Here is a 24844-nt window from a genome sequence, read left to right as displayed (position 1 = left end):
TTTCTTTTTTGAAACATTGTTGGGGTTGTATCTTAATGCTTGTTTGTCATTTTCTAGCGATTTAGATGTCATTAGAATGGTATTTTTTTATAGTTTCCTTGTTCTTTTATGTGTTTATTCAAAATCTTTAAATTTCTAGGTCAGAAATCAATAATAAAGTCTATTATAGAGGAAATGTGCATATCCTCAAAAGGTCCGCATGTGCAAATATTAAAATGGTCATTTTAATGCCCAACATTTATTGATTGGGCCATGAGGCAAATTTTTGCAATTTGTGTGTTTTTTGAGAAACATATCATTTTTTCATACAATAGTCATTTTTGTATTAATAGTAAATCGATAATACAGTACTTCTACTTCGATGCTTCTATTTTGTCAGCTTTGGTATGGTGTCAAAGGATGTGCACCCTAAATGTCAAGCTCTTAATGCCCTAACGCTTGACCCAATGTTGTCAATATGGGTGCATATTGATGATATGTATCATATCACTAGAAAATCGATACGATACTGACCTGAATCAGCTATTTTTAAATAAATAAAAAAACAACTTAAAATAAAATGTAATATAATTTTAATGGTTTTAACACATATCATGTTTTGATTGACACATAATATTTTTTAATCATTTTTTGGCCGATTCAAAATGATACACTCGGGTATCGGTATCGGTCGATACACCTGAATCATTGGCCAAACTTTACAGGTTTGATTCTGATACTGACAACATTGGGATGACCAACTTAGTCAAGTATAACTGTCAGAGTATGTCTGACGGCTCGTCCCGTGCGTTACACAGGACAAAAAAGATATCGAGAACATGATTTTTAACAAACATTAGACACGATGGACGATGTTCCGTGTGTCTGCCACGTTCATTAACCTATGTTATTTTTGATCCACCTCCTTCCCCATTGCAAAAAGAACAGAAATGAAGGGAACAAGGTAAAAAAAATGGTCGCAGGTGAGATGCTCGGTGGTACTTGATCCTGGGCGATACTCATTATTTTCAATCCACCGTCGTTGATCCTGGGTGCAGGCACGATGCTCAATGGAGAAATGCCAAAAACCGATGATATGGTGGGGATCTTTGGTTATGGCGAGTAATCAGGCCGGGGGGGGTGTATGTGTGATTGCCACGAGGAGGATTTTAGTGTCAATGGCGACGGATCCATTAGCACTAGTGAAGCTGAGGGTGAAGCTCCTGATGCCACGCTCCTCCGTCTCAAGGGTCGGCTGAACGGGGTTGATGATCGACTACAATGAGCTAAGCGGGTAGTAGAAGTGGAGGACGTGGTACTTGAGCACCACCACCTTCGTATTGGCAGCAAGGCTTTGAAGGCATTGCACCGAGAGTGAGGTGAAGGCATCGTCCGTCGGGAGGAATGCGGTGATCTCAGTGCCCTGCTTGTTGGCCTTGAACTCCGTCATGATCCCAGTGCCTTGCTCGTTGGTCCGCCCTCTTCGTACCGGCAAGGCTGCTAGGATGCTTGGGGTTTAGCTCCAAGAGCTACTCGGTGGTGAACGACTTTGCCAAGGCCCTCCATCACCACCATCTTGTTCCATCCAGGTGAGCGGTGGAGAGCCCCGCCTCCTTCGACCCAACTTCTCCGTATCTGTCCTCTAAATCTCCATCCTCAACGTCACTGACAGTTGTCCGCACATCATCATCAAATAAGAGATATTTGAAACATAGCATTTAAGTGCGGTCCAAACAAACGTTGAACTTCAAACAGTTGTTATAGAATGAACATAACCAATGTTTTGCTCGGTCTTCTTTATTTATTTCGTCTAACCCTAGACATGCCATTAAACGTACCCTCGTGTGCCCCCATCATTGATTATTTTAAGAGGTATAGTTGGCTTTCTGACGACGAGTTTGTTCCTGCCCAATTTGTGGCTGAAATCTTCCCATTGTTCCTCATGCGACAAATCATTTAGGCAGAGTGTTTGTAACACCATCCCCATCGCGGGGCGGTTACGAGAAAATAGGGAACTGTCGCCCCTTCCTCTCCCATGAACTCGATCATGGGAGAGAAAAGGCGGAGGGGAACAGTTCCCCCCATTAAATTGCAATGAGCGATTCTGGGGGGGAGTAACTGATTCCCCATGGCTATAAAAGACAGGGGGGCTCCTCCTTTCCCCATTCGAATCCAAGCTCAGAGAGAGGGAGAGACATTGGGAGAACGAGAGAGGAGGAGAAAGAGGTTGTAGCAGTCAGCCACCAGGTAAGTTCCTCTCTCTCTCTCATTTTTCGTTTAGAATGAGGGTTGCCGACGAATCGCAAAGATATAGGGACAAGGAGAACCCTATCATTGTTCCTTGTAAGATGAGGGGGTAGCAGAGGGATTTTCCCTCTACTATTGTCAACCCCCCCCCCCAGAGACAAAAATGGGGAGGGACGAACTGCCTGTCGCGAGGAGTCAGAAGGTCTGGCCGCTGACCTCATCATTTGCAGACACAAAAAAAAAAGATTGATCGACATACCAAGTCAGATTTGTGTTATTAGACAGACTGAGTCAGGGTTGTGTTATTAGACAGACCTACTCGGTCTTGACAGACAGAGTCAGGTGTATGTTTTTCGACAGAATGAGTCAGGGTCTGTGTATGGTGACAAACCATCTCGGTCTGGGCAGACCAAGTCGGGTTTGTATTTGTGGACAGATTCAATCCAGACCAAAGTCAGACCCAATATGAGTCAGACCAACTTAGTTTAGACTGAGACAAATCGAACTTGTGAGGTATATAAAGATATGCGTGCACGTGATTGATAGGGTGCAGTGAAAAAATTGAGATAGCGAAGACTCGATTTTTTTATTACGAATTGGATCCCAGTTTAGACCCAAAACTTAAGTGGATTGTATATACCCAAATGAATTAAAAAATAAGTGAACTTAATAAACTTTAGTCCAAAATCCAAGAATGTCTAGTGTAGATACCATACATGTGTCAAACCATCACAAATAGGTTTGGATCAAGTGTACTGGATCAAAGATTCAATTGGAATTTTGGTTGAAAAAACTAAAGTGATCAATTTTGAAATCAGTGTGGATTTGGATATGGAATTGAATACGAAGTTGACATAGTATACAGAAGCAGTGTAGAAACGATATTGATATCATTATGAATGGTTGAAAGAGCAAAAAGACTACTTTAGCCTTGGTATGCCTACATAATAAACATGGCATAACTTGATCCCCCAAAGTCAGATTCATGAGATTTTTGAATAATTGGATTCTATTGCTTGAGTAGAATCCATTAGTAGGGGATATGAGGACAAACTCTAAAAGAATAAAGTTAGAGCTTGACATTTAAGTTTAAGGGTATTTTTGTAATTTTGATGATAATACAAGATATTTATTGATTTTAGATCAAAGGTTATGTAAAACTAAGAATTAGAATTTAAGCATTTCAGGTAAGTGAACATTTGTAAATTCTTCCTTAATTGATTAAAACACATGCTAGCTAGTTTAGGCATTCATTGATATGATTCTAAGTGCTTCAAGTATGCTAGTTTTGTTTATTGTGAATAAACACGGTTTTGCATGCTTAAGAATCTATAAAGTTCAAGTGTGATGCTTAAACTTGATTATACATATTTTCTGAGTTATGAAATAAATATAGCATGATATGATTGCATGTATGAGATTGATGTGTTACGTGGAAATTGAGGGTAAAGTTTTAGAGTCTGAGAGTAAGTATTACATTGGAGAAAGTCACGTTTATGCCTTGGGAGGGGCATTGTAAGTATCATGAATTAATCTGTGGTGGGTTGTCATCTTTAACAGTTCAAACATGTGATCATATGTTAAAAAGTAGTTAGTAGATATACATTGATGATTGTATAATGCACTGACTTCAAGACGTGAATATTGAAAGAAAGTTGTGTATATGATGACCACATAGAATATGATGAAAAACTTTAATAGGAGGCATGGTCTGAGGCAATGTTGAGGTGTGTACCTCTTGAGCAACTTGAGAATACCTCAGATGTTCCTAGGTGACCCTTAGAGGTTAAAACATTGCCAACTAGACACATGTAAGATGTAACATGAACCACAAAAACCTTGGGGGCAAGTATAGCTCATTGAGACACCTTGGGGGTAGGTATAGCTCCTTGAGACACCTCAATGGCAGGTATTGCCAACCTGGCTCTTCGGCTAGCTATCGATTGAGCTCATTCGTTCCCGGCTTGCAATTGGCAAGTAGCTGCAACACCTGTATCTTTAGTTTGGGTCAGTTTGGACTACGTTGTTGTGAGTGATTCATATGTCTGGCCAACATCGTAGACTCTGAGTTGTCTACATGGGTTGCTACGCCCGATGAAGCTATGTTTGAAATAGCCGATTAGAGTAGAAGATGTGTTTGAGAATGATAATAGAGATACAACAAAAATGAGGTAAAACTCATAAATAACATGTGTGCACAAGTCGCAAAATAAACTAAGACTAGGAGCTTAGAGCTCACTAGATTTGTAACGGTCATCTCTATTTGTAAATGAAATCTTACTTGGTTGTAGACTCATCCCTTCTTTTGGTTATAACTGTAGGTTCAGAAACTGCTATTACTCACATGACCTAGTTTTGAACTGCAACTCTGCTACATCAGAAATATGATTATTCACTTTTACTTTTTATTCTGCTTTTGTCTTTGGATGATTATGATATTATAAAGGGATGTATGAACTTTCAGTTATTAAATAAAAAAAAATCTTGGTGGATTTTGAGTTTTTGAGATTATTGAGTAATTTCTTTCTAAAAACATTCACGAACCCAAGCCCGAGAGGCCCCGGATCGGGTCGTTACAGTGTTTGAGGTGAACTAAGTATCATTTGCTGTGTTTGGGATCACCGAGTCGGTGTGCGTGGGCGTTGTATTGCAGAAACGTCGGTGCACTCCACTGTTTGGGAGCCACGTTTTGTCAAATCATGAGTATTGGGCAGGGTGTTTGAGGTGAAGTAGTATCATTTGCAGTGTTTGGGATCACCGAGTCGGTGTGCACGGGCGTTGTGTTGCAGAAACGTCGATGCACTCCATTGTTTGGGAGCCACGTTTTGTCAAATCATGAGTATTGGAGAGGGTTTTGCCAGTGCCAAAACCTTCCCCAATGCGTGGTTTCGACACCCATCCCAGGAGATGGGTTTTGGTGATTCCAAGAATGAATGCAGGGCCTGATGCCCTACCCAAGGCCTTGTGTCCATCCTACTCTGGCTCTGCCTCCCTCCATTGAAGCCATGCTTACCTAACCTTCTCCAATGAACTCAATCCCCCGCTTTCTCTTATCCACCGAAATGTGTCTGCTCGCTACAGAGGGGGCAAGTAAACCCTTATTCTCCCCCAAAAGCTTCGACCAAGGTGAGTTTCAATCTGTTTTACCTTCCGCCCATCTTTGGGTTTGCTTCTTTGGAGCTCTTTTGTGTCTCCCATATACTCATTGACCAATATCTTTCCATTTGGTTCCCTTCAAATCATCAAATGCTCCAGATTCTTGGTTTTTAGTTGAAACGGTCACTTGGGTGCCCTTGAATTCAAAAATCCCCTCGTCCATTTGAGGCGGTTTTGTGTTAAACCATCATCTGGGTGTCTCAAAATTTGTGAGGAAGCCACTTCTATCGCTCTCAGGCCATATTTCGGCTTGCCTTTTTGTTTTCTTGTTGATTTTGATGAGGGTTTCTCCATTGCATTTCTTCAGTGATTGCATTAGAGGGCTGCTTTTTGTTTCAAAGAGGCACTCGCTTAGTTTTCCCTCAATTGGGGTCATTGCCTCACTATGGTAATCATGCCTAAAGGTTCAACCAATGGAAGCATAAGATGAATTGCACAACCGTGGGTGTGTGTCGGTGGTGCCCAAGAACGAAAAAATGGATTTTACCAATCAGATATCATCTACTATAAGAAGTGGGTGAGATTTCAATTCATCTGACAGAATCATACACTAATTCTGTTTTTTCTTTTCAGTAAAACAGTTGCAAAAAAAGGTGGAGAGGAATCCCGTTATGCAGGAAAACAATTTTTGCACACTAATGCAAGGCTCCCAAACGCAGCCTTGTTCTCTAACCATGTGTCTAAATCCTCTTAGTAACTCGTCCCATTTACATCGGTTGCTTTGTGCGCCCCCCCCCCCCCCCCCCCTCTCCCTCTGCCACGTGTCTTTTGAAAACCGTTGGTATTTCTCTAATGATTCGGATCTCTCGTTCATGCACCCACCTACACAAAAGCGTCTACACATTCGGATATTTTAAGACCTCATCTCTTGTTTCATCCCCCATTTTCATATACCTTAATCTTATGATGATGCAAGTTGTTTTGTGAGTCCTAGTTGCAGTTTGCACATCCTCGTTCTCATGATTTTTCATTAAAAACATGTTAATTTTTGTGATTATCTAGGATTATAAACTTGAGCCTAAAAAAGCAAGCAAGTCTGCCTTATACACGGATTTAACAAGGTCAATTTGATAAGAATAGACCTTTGAATCATTTCTGTTATAAAAATTTGATTTTATCATAATGTTGTATTGCAAGTTTTTTTTTTGTAGTGGTTTGGTTAAGACATTTACATCGATTGAATGAATATTGTTGTGCAAGATATTCTTTAGCGAACAAATTCATAATTACTTTGCACATGTTTGTTAACTCAATTCGTACATATATCTATCCTTGACTTAGTATTTGATTGTTCCATTGTGGAATATTTATCCCAATATACATACAATACTTGGGCTTAAGCGAATAATTAAATTTCATTAAGGTATGTTGTATGTCATGTTTTGTTACAAGCATATGTTTATTTTTTTATCTAAACTATTGCTAGTTGTTTATTAATAACCTTTTTTTGATGGAGAAAGTCTATTTTCAGTGCGCCAAAAAAATGGTTGTAGAGATAGAGGGATGAAGGAGAAAATAGAGGGCATCAGATGATGAGGTGTCAGATACCAAGGAGAATTTAGCTGAGTTATGGATAATTTTGGAGAATATACATTGATGGTTATGTATATTCTATTTTGACAATAAAAAATGTGGATGCAATTTTAGCAGAATGAACAAAACCTTAGATGTCATTTGGATGTAAAGTTCATTCATGATTCTATTTAAAATTCTTTTTATAATTTTGTATGTTAGGTTGACATAATTTATAGATGTTCTGTTATGTTTGTAGATGAATTTAAGTTATAAATTTTAATTCATTTTTTGTGTATCACTAAATTGTTAAACATGCAGATTTGTTCCGTAACAATGTAATTTAAAGAAAAGATATTATATATATGATGAAATTTTGTACATATGTTTAATTTCTTATAAAAATTCACACGTATATATGTACAGTCTATTCTTTATACGTGCAAATTTCTCATTATTTTGTGAAATTTTACACATAAGAAGAAAATTTGCTTACATACGAATTTGCATAAAAAGTTTATATGTTTAGTTGAAAAATTTTGCATATTTTGTATACATGCGATATGTTTTATATACGTGCAAAATTTTCATTCTTTTGCAAAATTTTGAATACAATGAGAAAATTTGCTAAACTCATATGTATACATGAAATTTTACATAAGAAATTCACATACATAGATGAAATTCGCACAATTCAATCTTCAATTCAAACTTCATTTGAAACTTAGAATTTTTCTATTATTATACAATTCAAATACACTTTAAACTGAAAGTTTTCTTGCTATATACAAAATTCAAACTTTATTTCAACACAGTCACCTATTATATATACAATTCAATCTTCATTTCAAATTTCTACATAACATACTCACCTGTTATATATACAATTCAATGTTAAATTCAACAAAGTGCCACGTGATATATACACAATCAAATTTTTAATTCAAAAACATTTCAAAATTCATTTCAACAAAGTATTACTTGTTATATATAAATTCAATCTTCAATTCAAACATTTTAAACTTTATTTCAATAGAGTCACCTGATATATATATATAATTCAATATTCATTTCAAACACACAAACATATACAATTCGAACTAGTCAACCAATGTTAAATAATAATTAAATTATAACATTATTTATAATAATATATATAACAAAGTTTATGTTATTTTTATTTTATAAAACACCTAAAAAATATGCAGTCATTCATTGTTTACCTTATCCATGTATTCAATAAGGCCAACTTGACTTTGTAGCATGACATCATTTGTTTTAAGTAATTCTCTTAGCATGCCAACTTCTTTCCTTAAAAGGGTCATCTTTACCTCCACTCTTATAGCACTTTTTGTTTTTGCGTAATTTAGACTCCTTGCCCCAACTTCCTCCTCTATAGATGAGTTGTTAATTTTTTTTCGTTGTCGTACAAATCTTCAAGTTCAAATTAAAACATTGGGTAATCCTTCTTTCGATCCTTGAATGTGTCATGGATGGTTTTGCTTATAACACCAGGGTGATGGGGGTGGTTATTGAACAAAATCACATTGTTGAACCACTTAGTTGGTTAGTTGGCACTCAACTTGTAATATCTGTGAATTTTATCAGATAAATAAACTTGAAATTTAGGTCGTTAAGCTGGTATGAGGTTATTTGTATTGTTTTAATTGTTTATTCGTAGTTGGATCTCGGATATCCTATTTGGATCTTCAATGTTGGATCCCTAATATCCTGTTCAGAACTCTGATATTCTATTCGGATCTTAGATATCGGATCACGAACCTTAAATTAAATATTTAATAATAGATTTTCATCAAATGGATTGGATCCTTAAAGTTGAAATCAAATTTTTAATGAGAAAATTTCTATATTGGGCCTACAACACTTTAGTGGGAATGATATAGCCTACGGGATGATCAGATCTATAATATTGCATTTGGATCTTCGACATCGGAACTTCAATATTAGTCTGGATCCTTGTATCGAAACCATAAGGATCAGTGTATATTTAGTTGGATCCATAATAATTCATTTAGATCCATAGTTTCAAATCCTGTTATCAAAACTTTGGATTCCTGGATCCAGATTTATTAAAAGGATTTACGAAGCACAATGGATCCTGGATCCATATTAAGTTATGTCAATTTTTGGATAACGTAAACGGATCCGGATAAGTCGAGTAAGGATCCATGAAAGAACCATATATATATATATATATATGTATATATATATAACATAAAATAAACATATTGCATGGATATGTAGTTGGATCTATTCGGATCTGACCTTCGGATCCACTCCGCAAGGCTGTCACGGATTCACACCATTGGAGTCCTATGGATCCAAATCGCGGACCCTAATAAGCAAGGGATCCGTTGATCCATATCGCGGCAGGTTCGCGGGTCTCAGACCTGAACCGCGCCCCGTGTAACGAACTAGGTTAAAAAAAAGGCAGCCCAATATAAATGAGTGTTAGGGTTCATTTTTGAACCCTAACACAACGTAGAGATGAGGAGGTTGAGGAAAGGGGATGCGCAGCCGCCGGAAAATGGTGGTGGGGGGGGAGGGCAACCCACCTCCCTTCTTTCTGGGACCGCCATCCCTATTTAGGGCCTCACCCACCCTCTTTCCCTCTCAACTCCTTCTCGCTTTCCTCCGTCTCTGTCTTCTCCTCTCTCTCTCTCTTGTCTTACAGTCTCCCTCTCTGCTTCTCTTGTTCTCTCCCTCTCTCGCTCCCGTCCTTGTCAATGACTCCGACCATCAGCACTAGATGTCACCAACAACCATCTTCTCACTGTGGCAGCCACCCTCACCGGAGCTGGCGACCCTCCACCCGTGACAGCAACCTCTGAGCGTCGAAACAGGTAGGATCGATAACTTTTCTTGTGGGTTATTGATTGGGTCTGGGTGTGCTTGGGTTGGTCAAGGGGAAAACTTTGAATGATGAAGGCCACTGCTAACTCTAAATCGAGAACCCCAATTTCTTGGATTTGGGGGTTTCGGCATTCTGTTACAAGTGGTAAAGGTTACAGTGATGCAAGTGGGGGTATCACTATTTTTTTTGAAGTCTAAAAATCCAAGGATTTTGGCTTGTGTAGATCTCTTCCTAGCTGTTTTTATTAATTCTTGTAATGTCATACTATCACATTCGCCTGTGGTTTTGTTTTGCTACATTTGTTTGTTAACATACTCTTTCTCCAGGATGTCCTTGTAATCTTTGTACGCCATTATAGTAGTAACTTTTATTACGGTTGTTTCTTTTTCACTAACCATTCAATGTTTTGTTTCTAAAGGTGTACTTGGATTTTCTCTCAATGATCTAGACTGTTTTTTTTAGTATGTGGCTTGAAATAGCGTTCACCGACTTCTGTATTTCATTTAGAGCAGTTCCTTCTTCTTCTTCTTTTTCTCCATCATATTCCTTGAGGCCTTGTGGCAAGTGATTTCTGGTTTTTTTTGTGGTAAATTGTGTAAATATGTCTGTATTTAAGGCATATTGTATTTGCAGATGCTGGTCAAATATTTTATCAAAATCTTTTGATTCAGTAATTTAGTTCTGAGGATCAACTCGTGTAGAAAGTGATCAATTTTCTTATTACAAGGATTGCTTGATTTGGATTTAGTCGCAAGATAGCATCCTATTATTGAATATTCTGAGAACTGGGGTCATCTCTGACTTACTAGTCTTGTAGGTGCAAGGTGGTTGTTTCTTGAATTTTGAGTCGACTTATTTCTTCTTGGATGGTGGAGTTGTTTTAACAGATTTCAAGGTCATGATAGTTGAAAGTTGAAAATCTGATTTGGGATTATAATTTTTCCTTTGGATTCATCCAACTTCTATCTCATGCTTCTATAATGCAAAGTTAGCAATCTGGAACTTTATATTTTTTTTATAGGGCTGGTAAACGAGCTGAACGAAGCCAATCCATGAGATACTCAGATCATTTACTTTCCCTAATTGTGGATATTTGAGATACATTCTTTTGTATGTTTTGTTCAGTTGATATTTTCCATATGCTGCTAAATATGTTGTTGTTCAATATGTTGTAGCATATGAAGTGTAGCCTAACTTAGCAGGATATTACATTGAAAACAGGTGAGTGCATGCTCATTAAAATTATATCCTACACCGAGAGTTTCTATCCCAAAGTGTCTCTCAGGTTAGAAGCATGAAATCATGTAAACTTGAAATGTATATGACAAAGGATTATTGTTGTACCCAGTTGCTGTTGGGCTCTATAGGGTTCTTCAAATTGCATTCTTTCGGGTTTCTCTAATGCGGTGACTGATTTACATGAAATACCATGTGCTTAAACTGCTTTTTGTCAGAAAATGCATGTTTTGTATTGCTTATCTGCAACATGTATTTGGAAGTGTATCTTCGGCTTTAAAGTGGATATGCTTTGATCCATATTGCATACTACTCGTTAGATAGTGCAATAGCCGAAGGGTGCGTGTTTTATTTTGTGAAATACGGCATGCTAGCTAAATGGTGCATGTTTTATTATGTGAAATAGAGCATGCTTAATATAGGTTCTGTTACAGTTAATTTAATACTGTATGAAAATTTCGTTGAGTAATTTCACTTCAAGATTGTCAATCCTTTTTTTTGCACTGACTATCCTAAGTATGTATAATTGGTTGAAATGAGGCAGAATGGGTTATAGTAAAGAGCCTTTGACATGTTTAAGCTTGCATATATTTTCCTGAGTGGGGTTCGGTTTTTTGACTCCCTTATGCACTATATGGTTTCCTAAAATTCTGATTTTTTTTTTATATTACTCTTAGTGATGCCTAATAAATTCTTTCATGAGCCAACCATCATTACTTTATAGAACTTTGGCTTGACCTTAGATTCCACATGTAACCACAAGTCACATTACTTTCCAATTTCTACTTAAGAGCATGATTTGCACATGAGTGGAGACAGTTGACTCATAAACTATTGTTGAACATACATAAAAGCCAGTATATACTGGAGGTTGTCTCAAACACACTCAGCACATATTCTTGTGCACTCTGTGGCATTTAGATATGTGCCTTGCTTAAATGGGCAAGATGGGTTGAATACCTGATACGGGTACTTGGATTGTTAACTTGTGTGTTATGGCAATAAAGTGGTGAAAAAACTGTGGGCCCGACTGGTTTAAAGGTACAGGGGCATCCGTGCTTGATGGTTTATAGGTACCAAAACATTCTGGGTAATAATCAAAATACTGATGAGAACTTAAATTTAATTTATATGGCTTGATTGGTTTAAAGGTACCGGGGCTTGTGTGCTTGACTGGTTTAAAGGCACCAGAGCACTCTGAGTGAGTTTATGCAATCGATATGAAAAAGGATGGGATGTGTTTAAACCTTGGTAAAATGACTAAGGTTGGGAATCTACTACTATGGTAGTAGAAGGTAGTTGGGGAAATGCCCTGTACTTCGGTAAATTATTTAAATGAAAAGATCAACCCACTCAGTTCTTCGGCTTACCTTGGAGAGGGTAGGTGGTACAAAACCCCGGGGATATGTGTTTTGTGTTTCAAGCAAAAATGGCTCGTTGGTCCCCAGTTCTCGGAGTTAGGGGACCCGGACTACCAATTGTGTCCTAGGTGGTAGCTCTATGTTCTTTTGCAGAAGTTAGGGATGCATCATGTTTTGGTTCTGCCCTTGGGAGGTTCTCTTGGCTATTGGCCGCTTCATTGGGATTCCAGTCTCAGTTAGAATATTCGGGTTAATAAAACAACCTTGAATAATATACCCCCGAACGTTCTTTTCTGTGATGGTTGCCTTGTCCCGTGTGTACTCGCGGAATAAGATAAGATAAACATTAATTAGAACATTTTAAGGTCATTTGAGTAGACTTAGTATATTGCTAGTCTTACCTGTTCTTGCAGAATGTATTTCCTTAAATTTCAGTATGCTTTAAAATTTTAATTATGAGATAATTGAATGCATATTATGATTGTTACATGAAAGTTATGCATATTGTTGTTGTTGCATAATTTGCTTTACTTGCTTAGGTATATATATGTTATTGCTATTAATTCGTCTGCTTTACTTGTTTTTGCATATGCTAAAGAACTACACATGACACCCACATCACATACTAGATTCATGATATACCTGCAATAAAATTTATCATTTTCGTACTTAGACAGTTGTAGTTTAATTTCTATAATTTTATAATTTTTCAGGCGATGATTAAAGTAAATGAGCGACTGCAAGCCGAGGCTTCGATCGAGATGTTGATTTATTGTGTTCCTGGGACAATCTCATTAAATTTCAATTTATTATTATTTCTGTTATTTAGAAACTCTGATGTCATTATTTATTTGGAATAAAATAAATGTTGTTGTTTGATCACTCCTGTAATGCGCCTGAATGCTTAACCCAATGAAATGATTGTTTTTGCTGTTATAAAAAAAACCTCTAAAAATTTGGGTTAAAATTTTAGGGCGTTACACAACTTCATTCATGTTGTGAAACCAAATATCCTTGTTCGTGAGACCCTTCACTACCACAATCACATCTTGTTTATCCTCATTCACCATGTCTACATAGGGCACCACCTTACCTATAATAACATTTTATTCATGGTTGAACTTATATCACATTATAGCAAAAAACATAAAAAATTATTTCAAGAATATTTACATATGGCATGGTCATCTTGTACAATTTTGCAACACAAACTTCCTTGCTCATATGATGACTTAACCCTCTTTGATTTGTGACTGTCTACACATTGCAATATGAGAAAATTTAGGGAAAATGTCACGTCTCAGGGGTCTTCCAATAGATATGTGCTTTCATATTTCGACCTACAAGGATCAATACAATGATTAATACAAATTAACACATGATATAATACATCAATGATTTTTACATAATGTTTGAGTATAAATCATAAGTTAAGAAGAAATAAAATAATAAATACATCCAACAACACCAACATTCGAACAATATTTTTCTTGTCATTTTTGCACTCATTCAAACTTGCATATAGTTGTGCAGGTGCAGAAACTTCCTATGCATACTTATCGACTCGATCCAGTGAATGCAACTTTTTCAAGTATGATTCATAGATCATCTTGCTACTAGTGTCGATGAATAAACATGTGTCAAAAAAATAGAGTAAAAATATTGTGATCTCCATGTCCATACTATAAATGTCCTTCCCTCTAAATTTTATTAGCTTCACATTTGAACTCTATGAAATAATAGAGTTATAGTGGCTCCTCAACCATCTTAAGTTGAGTTTGTCACCTTCAAACATAACCTCCCCTACTTCTAGGATCACTTGACCAAAGTGCTTTAAATATCCCCATCGATGTTCAATCACAAGCACCCCATGACACTTAAATTTTGTGATTTGTGCTATGTCCTTTAATGTAATGGTTATCTCAATGCTTCCGAACTGGAATGTATTTGTTGATAGATTTTCAAAACTAGACAACGAACTCTAAGAGACTTTGACCAGTGTTTCATGATGTAATCTTCAAGAATTTTTTAAAATGCATCTGATTCAGCCAATCCTTTGTATTTTTTGTTAGTGCTCGAAACCACAAGTGTGCTTAGAACCAGTATAATTAGTGCATGCGTGAAGTTAGACCCTCTAAATATTCTTCATGTGGATCTTGCATATATAAACCAATATAACATTTTAAATATTTAAATAAAAGATTAAATCTACTTTTTTGTAACATAAAAACATGCTTACATACACAAATGAAGCAAAGTACATCTAGACGAACATGAGACCTTGTTGGAATATGCAACCTCTTCCTCAGAGCATGCACTATCTCTGATTCCCGGAGAGGAGGAACTTCATGCGTACTCACCAGCCTAGCCCCACTCTCCTCCACTTCCTGTAGACCCTCCACAACTGCCTTGACTTTCAGCCTCTCACTCTCTTCCACTTTCGGTCCCTTACTTTCCTCTACTCTCCAACCCACCCTCACATCCTCCCCTTGTTGTGGTAGCTTCTCCACCTTTATACATATTGTTTCTCTTTTATTCTCTATCTCGCCATGACCACTAGAGGTGACTCCGTCTCCAACTTGATCTAGTTGAGGATTGAGGTTAGCAACAACCTCAGGGTGAGTCAATGACTCAAACTTATTCACTAATGGGTCTCTCTCCCCTTTAATGCTTTCAGGACGAAAAATAATATTTTGACGCAATCTCATCAACCTTTTTTTACAGCTTCAGTCACATCTTTGGGCCAATTTAAAATTGCTAGCTGTTGTTTTGTTGAAAGTGCTAGCAACTCCTAGGTTGAGCGAACATTTTTATGGTCCAACTTGGTGAGTGTATTTTTTATGCATATTTGACACCTATATTTTTTGCCACAAAGTAGGCTCTCTCTACCCAATGAGCAAGCGTATTGTAAGTTTCAGTATAGGAAATATGACCCCACTGCATAAGGATCATCAAGTACTTCAGGTTATGGATGTGAACTACTTTTACTCTTCTTTTGCAAACATATTGTAGGTTATGTGTTTTTCTTCTTCTTTGGTGCCACATTAAATAATCAAATTAAGTAATTGTTGCAATAACAGAAACGCGAAACAATCTACTGAAAATGCATGACAATCAATATTCAAACTTATGACAATGCAACAAAAAAACTTGACACTCACATGCAAATGTAATAAACAAAGTGACAAACATATGATGTTTCTAAGTATAACCAAATCGAAGATAGAGGCATACCAATGCTTAAGAAAACAAGGCTGCAAATAAAAGGCTTTAAGAAATAAAACATGCTAAAATGGCCTTGGGTTGCACATAAAAGACTTTTAAGAAATGAAACATCGCTTTTAATGCTTGCAAAATTCTCATGCTAAAAAGGAATTTTGCATCACCTCATGCGAAACTTTGCGATTTATGCAAACTTTTAAAAATATTGCAGATATTTCAGGAATTTCTCATACACCAACGTGCAACTATTGATGAAATTCACATTATAAACACCTATATATATACAGGTAAATTCACACACTAAAACATAATCGCACATCGCTTAAAGTCGATAACATGCGAAAGCCGATGAATACTGCAAACTTTTTATGAATCCCATATCGAAAGTAGATTTTCACAACGTGAAACTCTTGACGAAATCAGTACTCTAATCATCTATATACACACACACACAAATTTGCACGCAAAAACAACATTTCACATTGAGTTAACAACATGCGAAAGTCTATGAATTCTGTAAACTTTTAATGAATGTCATATTGAAAGACAAAATTTTGCAATCGTCAATGCGAAACTCCTGATGAAATTCGCAAGTAATGGATTTTTGCAAGCAGAGTTGGGATATTTGTACTATTTGTGCAAAATTCATGATGTTTGTAAAAATATCATGTGAATTTAGCTTTTAGTGAGATTTAGCAAGGCGAGAAAGCTTTGAAACATAACACGAAAAAATCCGAGAGACATTCACACGTGATAAGAGTAAAAATGTCATAAAAAAATTGGAAACCTAAAAAAAATGGACATCCAACAAATTTCAAAAATTATGTAGCATTTGGGAAAACACATCAAATTTGTTGTAGAGTACAATCATTTTTAGTATATATATATTTAGCTTATTCTGTTTGACACGACCTAATTAGGCCTACGGGTCTAACAGGTGGGCCATGACCCGAGATTTACCAACGAGCCATCCCGAATAGGGCTTTTGATCTGACCAGCCCGGTGGGGTCCAAAGAACCTTAAACAGAAAAACCGTACAAGATATCATCGTCAAAATGAACCGCACCCAACACCTACCAAAAGCACCATGTTTTGGGCGATTTTCAACCGTCCATTTATCTGTCATTGATGACATCAATTTTTTCTTTGAAGCCTATCCAAGTCACATGTCGTGGTCCCAGATTTTCCAATGAGAGCCTACGGGCTCGTTGATGAGATCAAATTTTCTTGAGGAGCCCACGGACCTAACAAGTATTTGTCCTGGCTATTCTGGTGTGGTACAAGGACAAAAAACTGTACATGGCACCACAACATGACGTTCATCATCAAAATGAACAGCATCCACTACCTACCAAAAAACACCCTGTTTTGGGTTAAAAGATCAGGTGCAATATGATTGTAGAAATATTTGTCCTTAAGTACCTAATCACCATCCATCCTGGGGACAGGGCTTGTCAGGTGTGGGACTCAAGACCTGATGGAGGGCGATGGAGTTCTTAATGGACAGAATTCTGTGCAATCAAATTTAATCCGGACTACTGTTTTGGGGGCTTTTCAACCGTCCATTTATCTGTCATTGATGATATCATAGTTTTCTGTGGAGCCCATCCAGGTTGCATGTTGTGGGCCCAGATTTCCCAATGAGCCTTTATGAATCGAGCTTTTGACCTAGCCGGCCCGGTGGGTTCCAAGCATAGTGACGAACTTTTTTTATGGCAAAATCTCGTTTGTCAAAAACTCGTGAGAAATTGAAAATATTTCATAAATCATTCATTTTTTTGGGTAAAATCTCGGCAATAAAAAAATAAATTTTTTATAAGAAAATATTAATAAAAATTATTTTAAAATACAAATACATGGGTTTTTTATGATAAATATCCGTTTAAAACATAAATATCAAGTTTAAATCACGATATTTATGTTATTTTCATAAATCTCAGGATATTTTGAAAATCTTGCGAGATCGCCGTTTTAAACTTTCAGGCACGCGAGATTTTCATAAATCTAGCGATATTTGTTACAGAGGTTTCAAGGAACCTTGGACACAAAAAACTGTACATGGCAGAATCATGCCGTTCATCATGAAAATGAATGACACCCAACACCTACCAAAAGCACCATGTTTTGGGCGATTTTCAGCCGTTCATTTATCTGCCATTTTCTATGGAGCCCATCAAGTTAACATGTCGTGGGCTCAGATTTCCCATTGAGGTTACAGGCTTGTTGATTACATCAAAATTTTCTGTAGAGCCCACGAGCCTAACAGGCGGGCCCATGGGCCCAGATTTCCCTAATAGTTTCTTTTTTACCTGGCCGGCGTGGTGGGGTCCAAGGAGCATCATCAAAATCAACGGCATCCAACACCTACTAAAAGCACCATTTTTGGGGCGATTTTCAACCGTCTATTTATCTTTCATTGATGACATCAGAATTTTCTATGGAGCCCATCAAGGTTATATATTATGATTTGCGCTGCAAGAAGACAATGAAAAGATAAAGTGTTAAATAGCATGTTAAATGGATTTTTTCCAACACATTTATAGGGTTGGGTAAGAATTCACATCAATCATTCAATCATGTGTTTTTGATACAAATGATGCTTGGAGCCTTAAAAATTTTCAAAAATTTTGGACCGTTATTTTTTTTGAACTTTATAAAACTCACCCATGTGTTGGAATCAAACGCTTCAATCTGTATTGTCAGAATTTATAAATAAAAAAAAAAAACCAAAAAAACTATTTAACATTAAACGGGTTTAGCACCGATCCGATACTATATATATATATATATATATATATATATATATATATATATATATATATATATATATATATATATATATAATAGAGAGAAAGAGATGAAAAAGCAAAAGTGAGAAACAGACAATTAAGAAAGGGTTGGCCAACAGGGAGGAACATGGAAAGAAGCAACACCAAATCTGCAAAGTGGGACTCTCATATAAGAGGAGGACTGAGATGATGATGGTGACGAGGGCTCTCGTGCCGGGGAACTGCCTCTGAAGAACCCCTTCCTCTTCTTCTCACATCTTAAGATAACAATGTACTGCTCTACTGCTGTTCCACAGGCCACATATTTTCGGAATGTAAGTTCACTTTTCCTTCATCTCTAATGTCATGAGTGTTTATGTACATTTAAACATGTAGTGAGTGTATGGGTAAACATTATTCTCTTCACTGAGTTCATCCTCCTCTTGCCATCTATTTCCTTGCTTTTTTTCAAACTTTTTATTCATTTAACTGAAGGATCAGCATTGGAGCCTATAATAGATTGTAGGATTTTTTGTAGCATCATCACTAATGGCAGAAAAAACCTGACTCCCGACCTGATGCCATCTAGCTCTGCACCAGGTGGTCTACCATGATTCCTGTGTTCTGAAAATCCTTTATTATATACATCTGTTTTTTTATTATTTTAGATTATTTTTCAATTGGTATCATCCCATTAATTTCGAAGCCTACAGAATGGAGGCTCATTGATGCAAAAAAAAATGATGGTATGTGAAGTGACCTAGTTGCAGGGGCTTTACATAGTGAAAACGAGGCTCAAGTATGTGATAGGTGACATAAAGTAAATCTCAGAATTGGAATTTTAATTTTGCTCAATGAAGGCAATGAAAATCGCTGATTGGTCATTCCTAACCATAATAACAAATATCAGTGATTTTCAGTGATAAACACACACATCTGCAGATTTAGACTAGGCAAAAACTACTTGTAATATTGAAAACTAAAACGGTCTATTCCTTGTATACACTATAAGGTGTGAGGGGAGACCAACACACATATATGTATGTATGTATGTATATAAGCACGCAAAACCCTAAGTACAAGTTACAGTTCATTGGGATGATATAATGATCATTTTAAAGCCTTTACTTTTTCATTGACAGAAATCCAGGGGAGAGAAACCTGCTTTAAAAGTCAGTCCAATTTGGAAAACTGATAGATTGAGGAATTTCTTTGGCTACAATTCTTTCCAGTACTGTCAGGGCTTGCATTCATCATTGAAAAAGGTAACTGTCGTTTACTATAAGGACATGGACTTTAATATCTGCAAAAGACTTGCGAACTATTAAAATAATAATATGTTTAAAGTCGTGATATTTTTGCTGCATAAATATCTAGATTCTCGACTGATGCCTAAATGTCCTCTGTGTTTTCTATTTTTTTTCTTTATGTGCACTGAAAGGCTGAGAATGATTTCGCAAGATATACTTGTACTAAAAATGATGGATTGATAGCTACAGTTGTTGAAAATGATTCTGAGATTCTCAGTATCTTGGATATGGATCCAACTTTGAGACCATATAAAGAACATTTGAGATACAGATCAAGAAGGTATCTAGAACAAAAGGAGCAGATAGAAAAGTATGAAGGAAGCCTCAACGAATTTGCCAAAGGTCATTATGGTTTATGGAACCTGCATATCTATTTTTCATCTTTAGGAAGATAAGTGTCAATAAGAATGAAATGGATGAATGTGCTAAGACAAGAAACCTAACTGGATTTCTGTTCTTTCTGGATGTAGGGTATTTACAGTTTGGATTCAACAGGGAAGAAGATTGTATAGTTTACCGTGAGTGGGCTCCTGCTGCAAAGTGAGTTACTTACAAGGCTTGCAATTTCTAGCTTAGACAATTCTGTTTCAATTTCTGCTTAATATGTGTCATTCCTGTTTTGCTTCTTTTCAAATAATGTAAAAATATTTTATGATACACCCACAAATATCTGACGTTAATATGATATATCTGTAATGAAATACAAGCTCACAAGAGATAGATCACAAGAGGCTATAGAGAGATCTCAACCACACAATAATAAAGCTACTAATGGGCAAGATACATAGAACCACAAAGTGCTTAAGCACAAGATCAAAATACAAGAGCATAAAATAAATAACAAATTGATTAATGGAGTGCTAAAAAGCATAGAAGAGAAGAGGGGCTAACACCCTTTATTTATACACCAAAGGAGACCAAGGGGGGGGGGGGGGTTGTGCTCCCATCGAGTTGTTGAGAGCTCCCAAATATGTCCGATGGGGAGAGTCCCAATGGCTCTATGAGAGGACCAAAATAACCCTTGGTCAAAAGAATAAAAGAAAAGAAAAAAATAAAATAAAAAGAAAAGAAAAAATACAAAATAGTCCCCAGTGGACTATTCTAATTACATATGACAAAAAGACCAAAATATCCTTATGAGTTGTGACAAATTACAAAAGTATACATATATATTTTAATATATATGTATTCAATAAGTTAAATGACATATATAGAGAGAGAGAGATAGATAGATACATCTTGACATACATTTTGACACCCTCCCTTAAATACGGTGATCTCACCGTAAGTTTGTTGAGGAGAAAAATAAATTGAGGTCCAGGAAGAGCTTTGGTGAAAAAATCTGCAAGCTGGTATTTTAATATGACATATGACAACTCAATAATTCCTTTCAGATACTCATCACGTACATAGTAGCAGTCCATGTCAATGTACTTTTTTTTTCATGGAAAGTGTGATTATAATATAAATTGCACTTTTGTTGTCACAACACATCTTTAAAGGTTTGGAGATTGAAAGTCCCATGTCTTGGAGAAGAGAACTTAGCCATACCAGCTCCGTTATATCCATTATAGTTGTAGCCATTGCTTGATATTCTGGCTCAGTTGAAAACAACGAGACCTTCTTGTATTTCTTATATCCTCAAAAAATTAAGGAATTGATAGAAATCGCAGGTTTCTTCTTCCATACACAAGACCAAGCACAGAAGAGAGAGAGAGAGAACGAGAGAGCTGCAGAATCCCCAAATTAAAGGTTGCGGTATTGGCTTCCCATTAGATATATGCTATTACAATTACTAGGGTACGAAAATACCCATTACACAACAAGTGAAATTTACAATATGCCATTAATGAACATGTGCTTAAATATGTAATTAAATAAACTCGAGGGTTTGGATAAGATCCAAACCCAGTCGTGAATGATGGCTTCTTTTCATCCTCCCTCAAGTTGTACATAGTTTTGAACCATGAACAACTTGCCTTTTAACATCCAAAATTTGTCCTTGATAAGCCCTTTTGTAAACAAGTCAACAACTTGATCAATAGTCCGAACAAATTCTGGTTCAATTTCCTTCTCTTCGACTTTCTGTCTTACAAAATGTTGATCAATTTCAATATGCTTAGCACGACTGTAGTAGATAGGATTAAATGACATATTGACGACACTATAATTGTCACATAAGAGAATACATTTAGATATCGATTCTCCTACTTCTATCAACAGATGTTTGATCCATGTTACTTCAACACTGCAGCAACTGCCATTAATCTATATTCAGCTTCTGTGCTTGACCTGGCAATAGCCCTTTGTTTCCTATTGCTGCTCCAAGAGACAAGATTTAGGCCAACGAAAACACAATATCCTGAGAGTGACCTGCGCTCATCTGGATCTCCTGCCCAGTCTGCATTTGTGTAAACGAGAAGTTCATGCATGTGATGTTCATTCATACTCTTTCTGTACAGAAGACCATCCCCAATAGTTCCCTTCAAATATCAGAGAATGTGTTTAACAACTTCTATATGCCCAATAGTTCATGCATGAACTGAGATGTTGATTGACTGAATAGACAATATCAAGGTGAGTAAAGGTGAGATATTGAAGCATCCCTACTATCCTGCGATATCCTGTAGGATCCTCATACAAATCTCCATCTTGGGAACTGAGTTTCTGATGAAGTACACTGGATGTGCTTAGAGGCTTGCAATCTTTCATACCTGCGCTGCTGAGAACATCAATAGTATACTTATGTTGGGTAAGTGTCATGCCTTCAATAGTTCTATCAACTTCTACTCCAAGAAAATATCGCAGTTTACCAAGGTCCTTCATCTTGAACCTGTGGTTCAGGAGTTCTTTGACCTACTCAATATGCTCATTAGAGTTATCTGTAATGATTATGTCATCTACATATACCAATAACAAGGTAACTGTATCTTTACATTTGAATATGAAAAGAGAATGATCAAGAAGAGGCCGACTAAAGCCATATTTCTCTATTTCAAGAGAAAAACTGTCAAACCAAGATCGAGAGGCTTGCTTCAAACCATATATATCTTTAATCTACACATTCTTTGGAGTTTCCTTCTGCGTACCGAGTGGGCTGCTCTATGTACACTTTCTCCTTCAGAGTTTCATGTAGGAATGCATTTTTTACATCCAGTTGACTGATAATCCACTGATGCTCAATGGCCAATGATAATATGATTCGAATAATGCCCATTTTCATAACCGGACTGAAGGTCTCATCTTAGTCTTGTCCTTGCTCCTGGGTGAAAACCTTGGCAACCAGTGTAGCCTTATATCGCTCAATAGTACCGTCTGACTTATATTTTATTTTATACACCCATTTGGACCCAACCATATTTTGATCATGTGGTCTGCGAACGATTTCCCAAGTGCCACATTCATGAAGTGCCTCCATTTCTTCATTCATAGCTTCAATCCATCGCTTAGAATTTGCTTCTTGATAAAATGTTGTGGGCTGATCTGCTGAAAAAGGTGCCCCATCTCCTCTTCCTGATCTGCGTGAGTCTCCTGCTGAAAAAGCTGCCCAGCCTCCTGCTGAAAAAGCTGCCCCAGCTTTCCTTCCTGATCTGCGTGAACAGCAGATCACGTGTATGCAGTCTCCTGCTGAAAAAGCTGCCCAGCCTCCTGCTGAGCCTCCTGCTGAAAAAGGTGTTGTCTGCAATTTCCTTTGCGTGAACAACAGATCACGTGATTGATCTGCCTGAACAGCAAGCTGCCCAGCCTCCTCTTTCTGATCTGCGTGAACAACAAATCACGTGATTGAACTGTGTGAACAACTCCTGCTGTAAAATTGGTCTGAAATTATCGTAAATCTGAAATACCTTCAGATTTATTATCGTGTCTCGCTCTCTGTCGCAAATCTGAAAGTTGCGACAGATCTACTATCACTTGGTATTCATACAAAGTTATTGTCGTATCTCTCTCTCTCTGTCGCAAATCTGAAAGTTGCGACAGATTTGCCTTCTTCTATTCCTCGCAGATCTGAAATTATTTTCAGATCTACTATTAGTCCTTTTCAGCCCTCAAATCTGTCTGACGCACCTACTTATTTTGTCTTTGTTTTAATTCTTTGTCAGTCCTTTATTTTCTGTCCCAGCCATCATTTTCTTTCCGCTGTCAAACAGTTCATCAATGGATTCTTCGGGTAGTTCAGGTCTCTCTTCCAGTTTCTTGGGGCAGTTAGTTTCAGAAAAGTTAACTACCAACAACTATTTGACTTGGAAAGGCAGATTGCCCCTTTTATTCAGAGTCAAGATCTTTCAGGTCACTTAGATGGATTGACTCCAATGCCTCCAGAATTTATCACCACCGAAGCCAAAGAGGATGGAGGATTGCCGAATACTATTCGCAACCCTGCATTTATTACCTGGATGAAGCGTGATCAGGCACTCGTCGCATACATCACTTCCACGTTGTCACAAGAAGTCTTGATTTCTATTCTTGATGATTGCACATCTAAAGTTTTGTGGGGTGCTTTAGCTCAGACCTATTCTCAAATATCAGAGGCTAAAGTGTTGTTTCTTAAACGCGAATTTCAGATGTTAAGAAAGGGTGGAATGAGCATTGTTGAATTCTTAAATAAAGTCAAGAGCATCTCAGATCAATTAGCCATGGTTGGATGTCCAGTCTCAGATAAAGAAAAGGTGCAACAAACACTGAATGCCCTGGGATCAGAATATCATGTTCTTGTTACATCCTTATTATGCTTGCCTACGTTGCTCTCTTTTGAGGAATTACGCGCCAAACTTTTTCAGTATGAGATGACACTGAAAAGCATGTCTGAAGCTTCAACAGGACAATCATCTACGCATGAGGTCCTTGCCACAGGGGTGATAGCTGATCGTGCACGAGGAGGACGTGGCAGAAGCAAGGGAAATCCAATCCAGGGTGGACGCGGGTTACTACCTACACCAACTTCCAATGTCAGTTTTTCAAATAATGTTCCCACATGCTATCAGTGTAACAAACGAGGTCATATCAAGGTCAACTACTGGTTCAACCCACAAAATCGGAATAGAATGCAAAACAATAGAAATGTTGGTATATCAGGAACTGCAGGTACATTTCGGGTCAGTGATGATGCTAAGGATCTCCTACTATCTGCTATGGCCAACTTGAATCTGAAGCAGAATGATGATGGAATATGGTATGTTG

General features: G+C 37.2%; 1 protein-coding gene across 1 annotated transcript in view; it reads left to right on the top strand.

The window, feature by feature from the left end:
* The first annotated feature begins 18646 nt into the window (after nucleotides 1–18646).
* The window catches only part of LOC149832633 (1,4-alpha-glucan-branching enzyme 1, chloroplastic/amyloplastic-like), a 74953-nt gene continuing 68755 nt past the window's right edge, over nucleotides 18647–24844 (top strand). The window contains exons 1-4 of the mRNA XM_090013279.1: nucleotides 18647–18691; nucleotides 19499–19621; nucleotides 19798–20008; nucleotides 20137–20206. Of these exons, the coding sequence (XP_089869405.1) occupies nucleotides 18647–18691; nucleotides 19499–19621; nucleotides 19798–20008; nucleotides 20137–20206 (449 nt within the window). The remainder of the gene's footprint in view (nucleotides 18692–19498; nucleotides 19622–19797; nucleotides 20009–20136; nucleotides 20207–24844) is intronic.

This window comes from Nuphar pumila, chromosome 7 (assembly GCF_984573655.1).
Source record: "Nuphar pumila chromosome 7, dmNupPumi1.hap1.1, whole genome shotgun sequence".
NCBI classification, from domain to species: Eukaryota; Viridiplantae; Streptophyta; class Magnoliopsida; order Nymphaeales; family Nymphaeaceae; genus Nuphar; species Nuphar pumila.
Note: the sequence above shows the minus strand (reverse complement) of the source record. Positions and strands in the feature narration are given on the sequence as shown.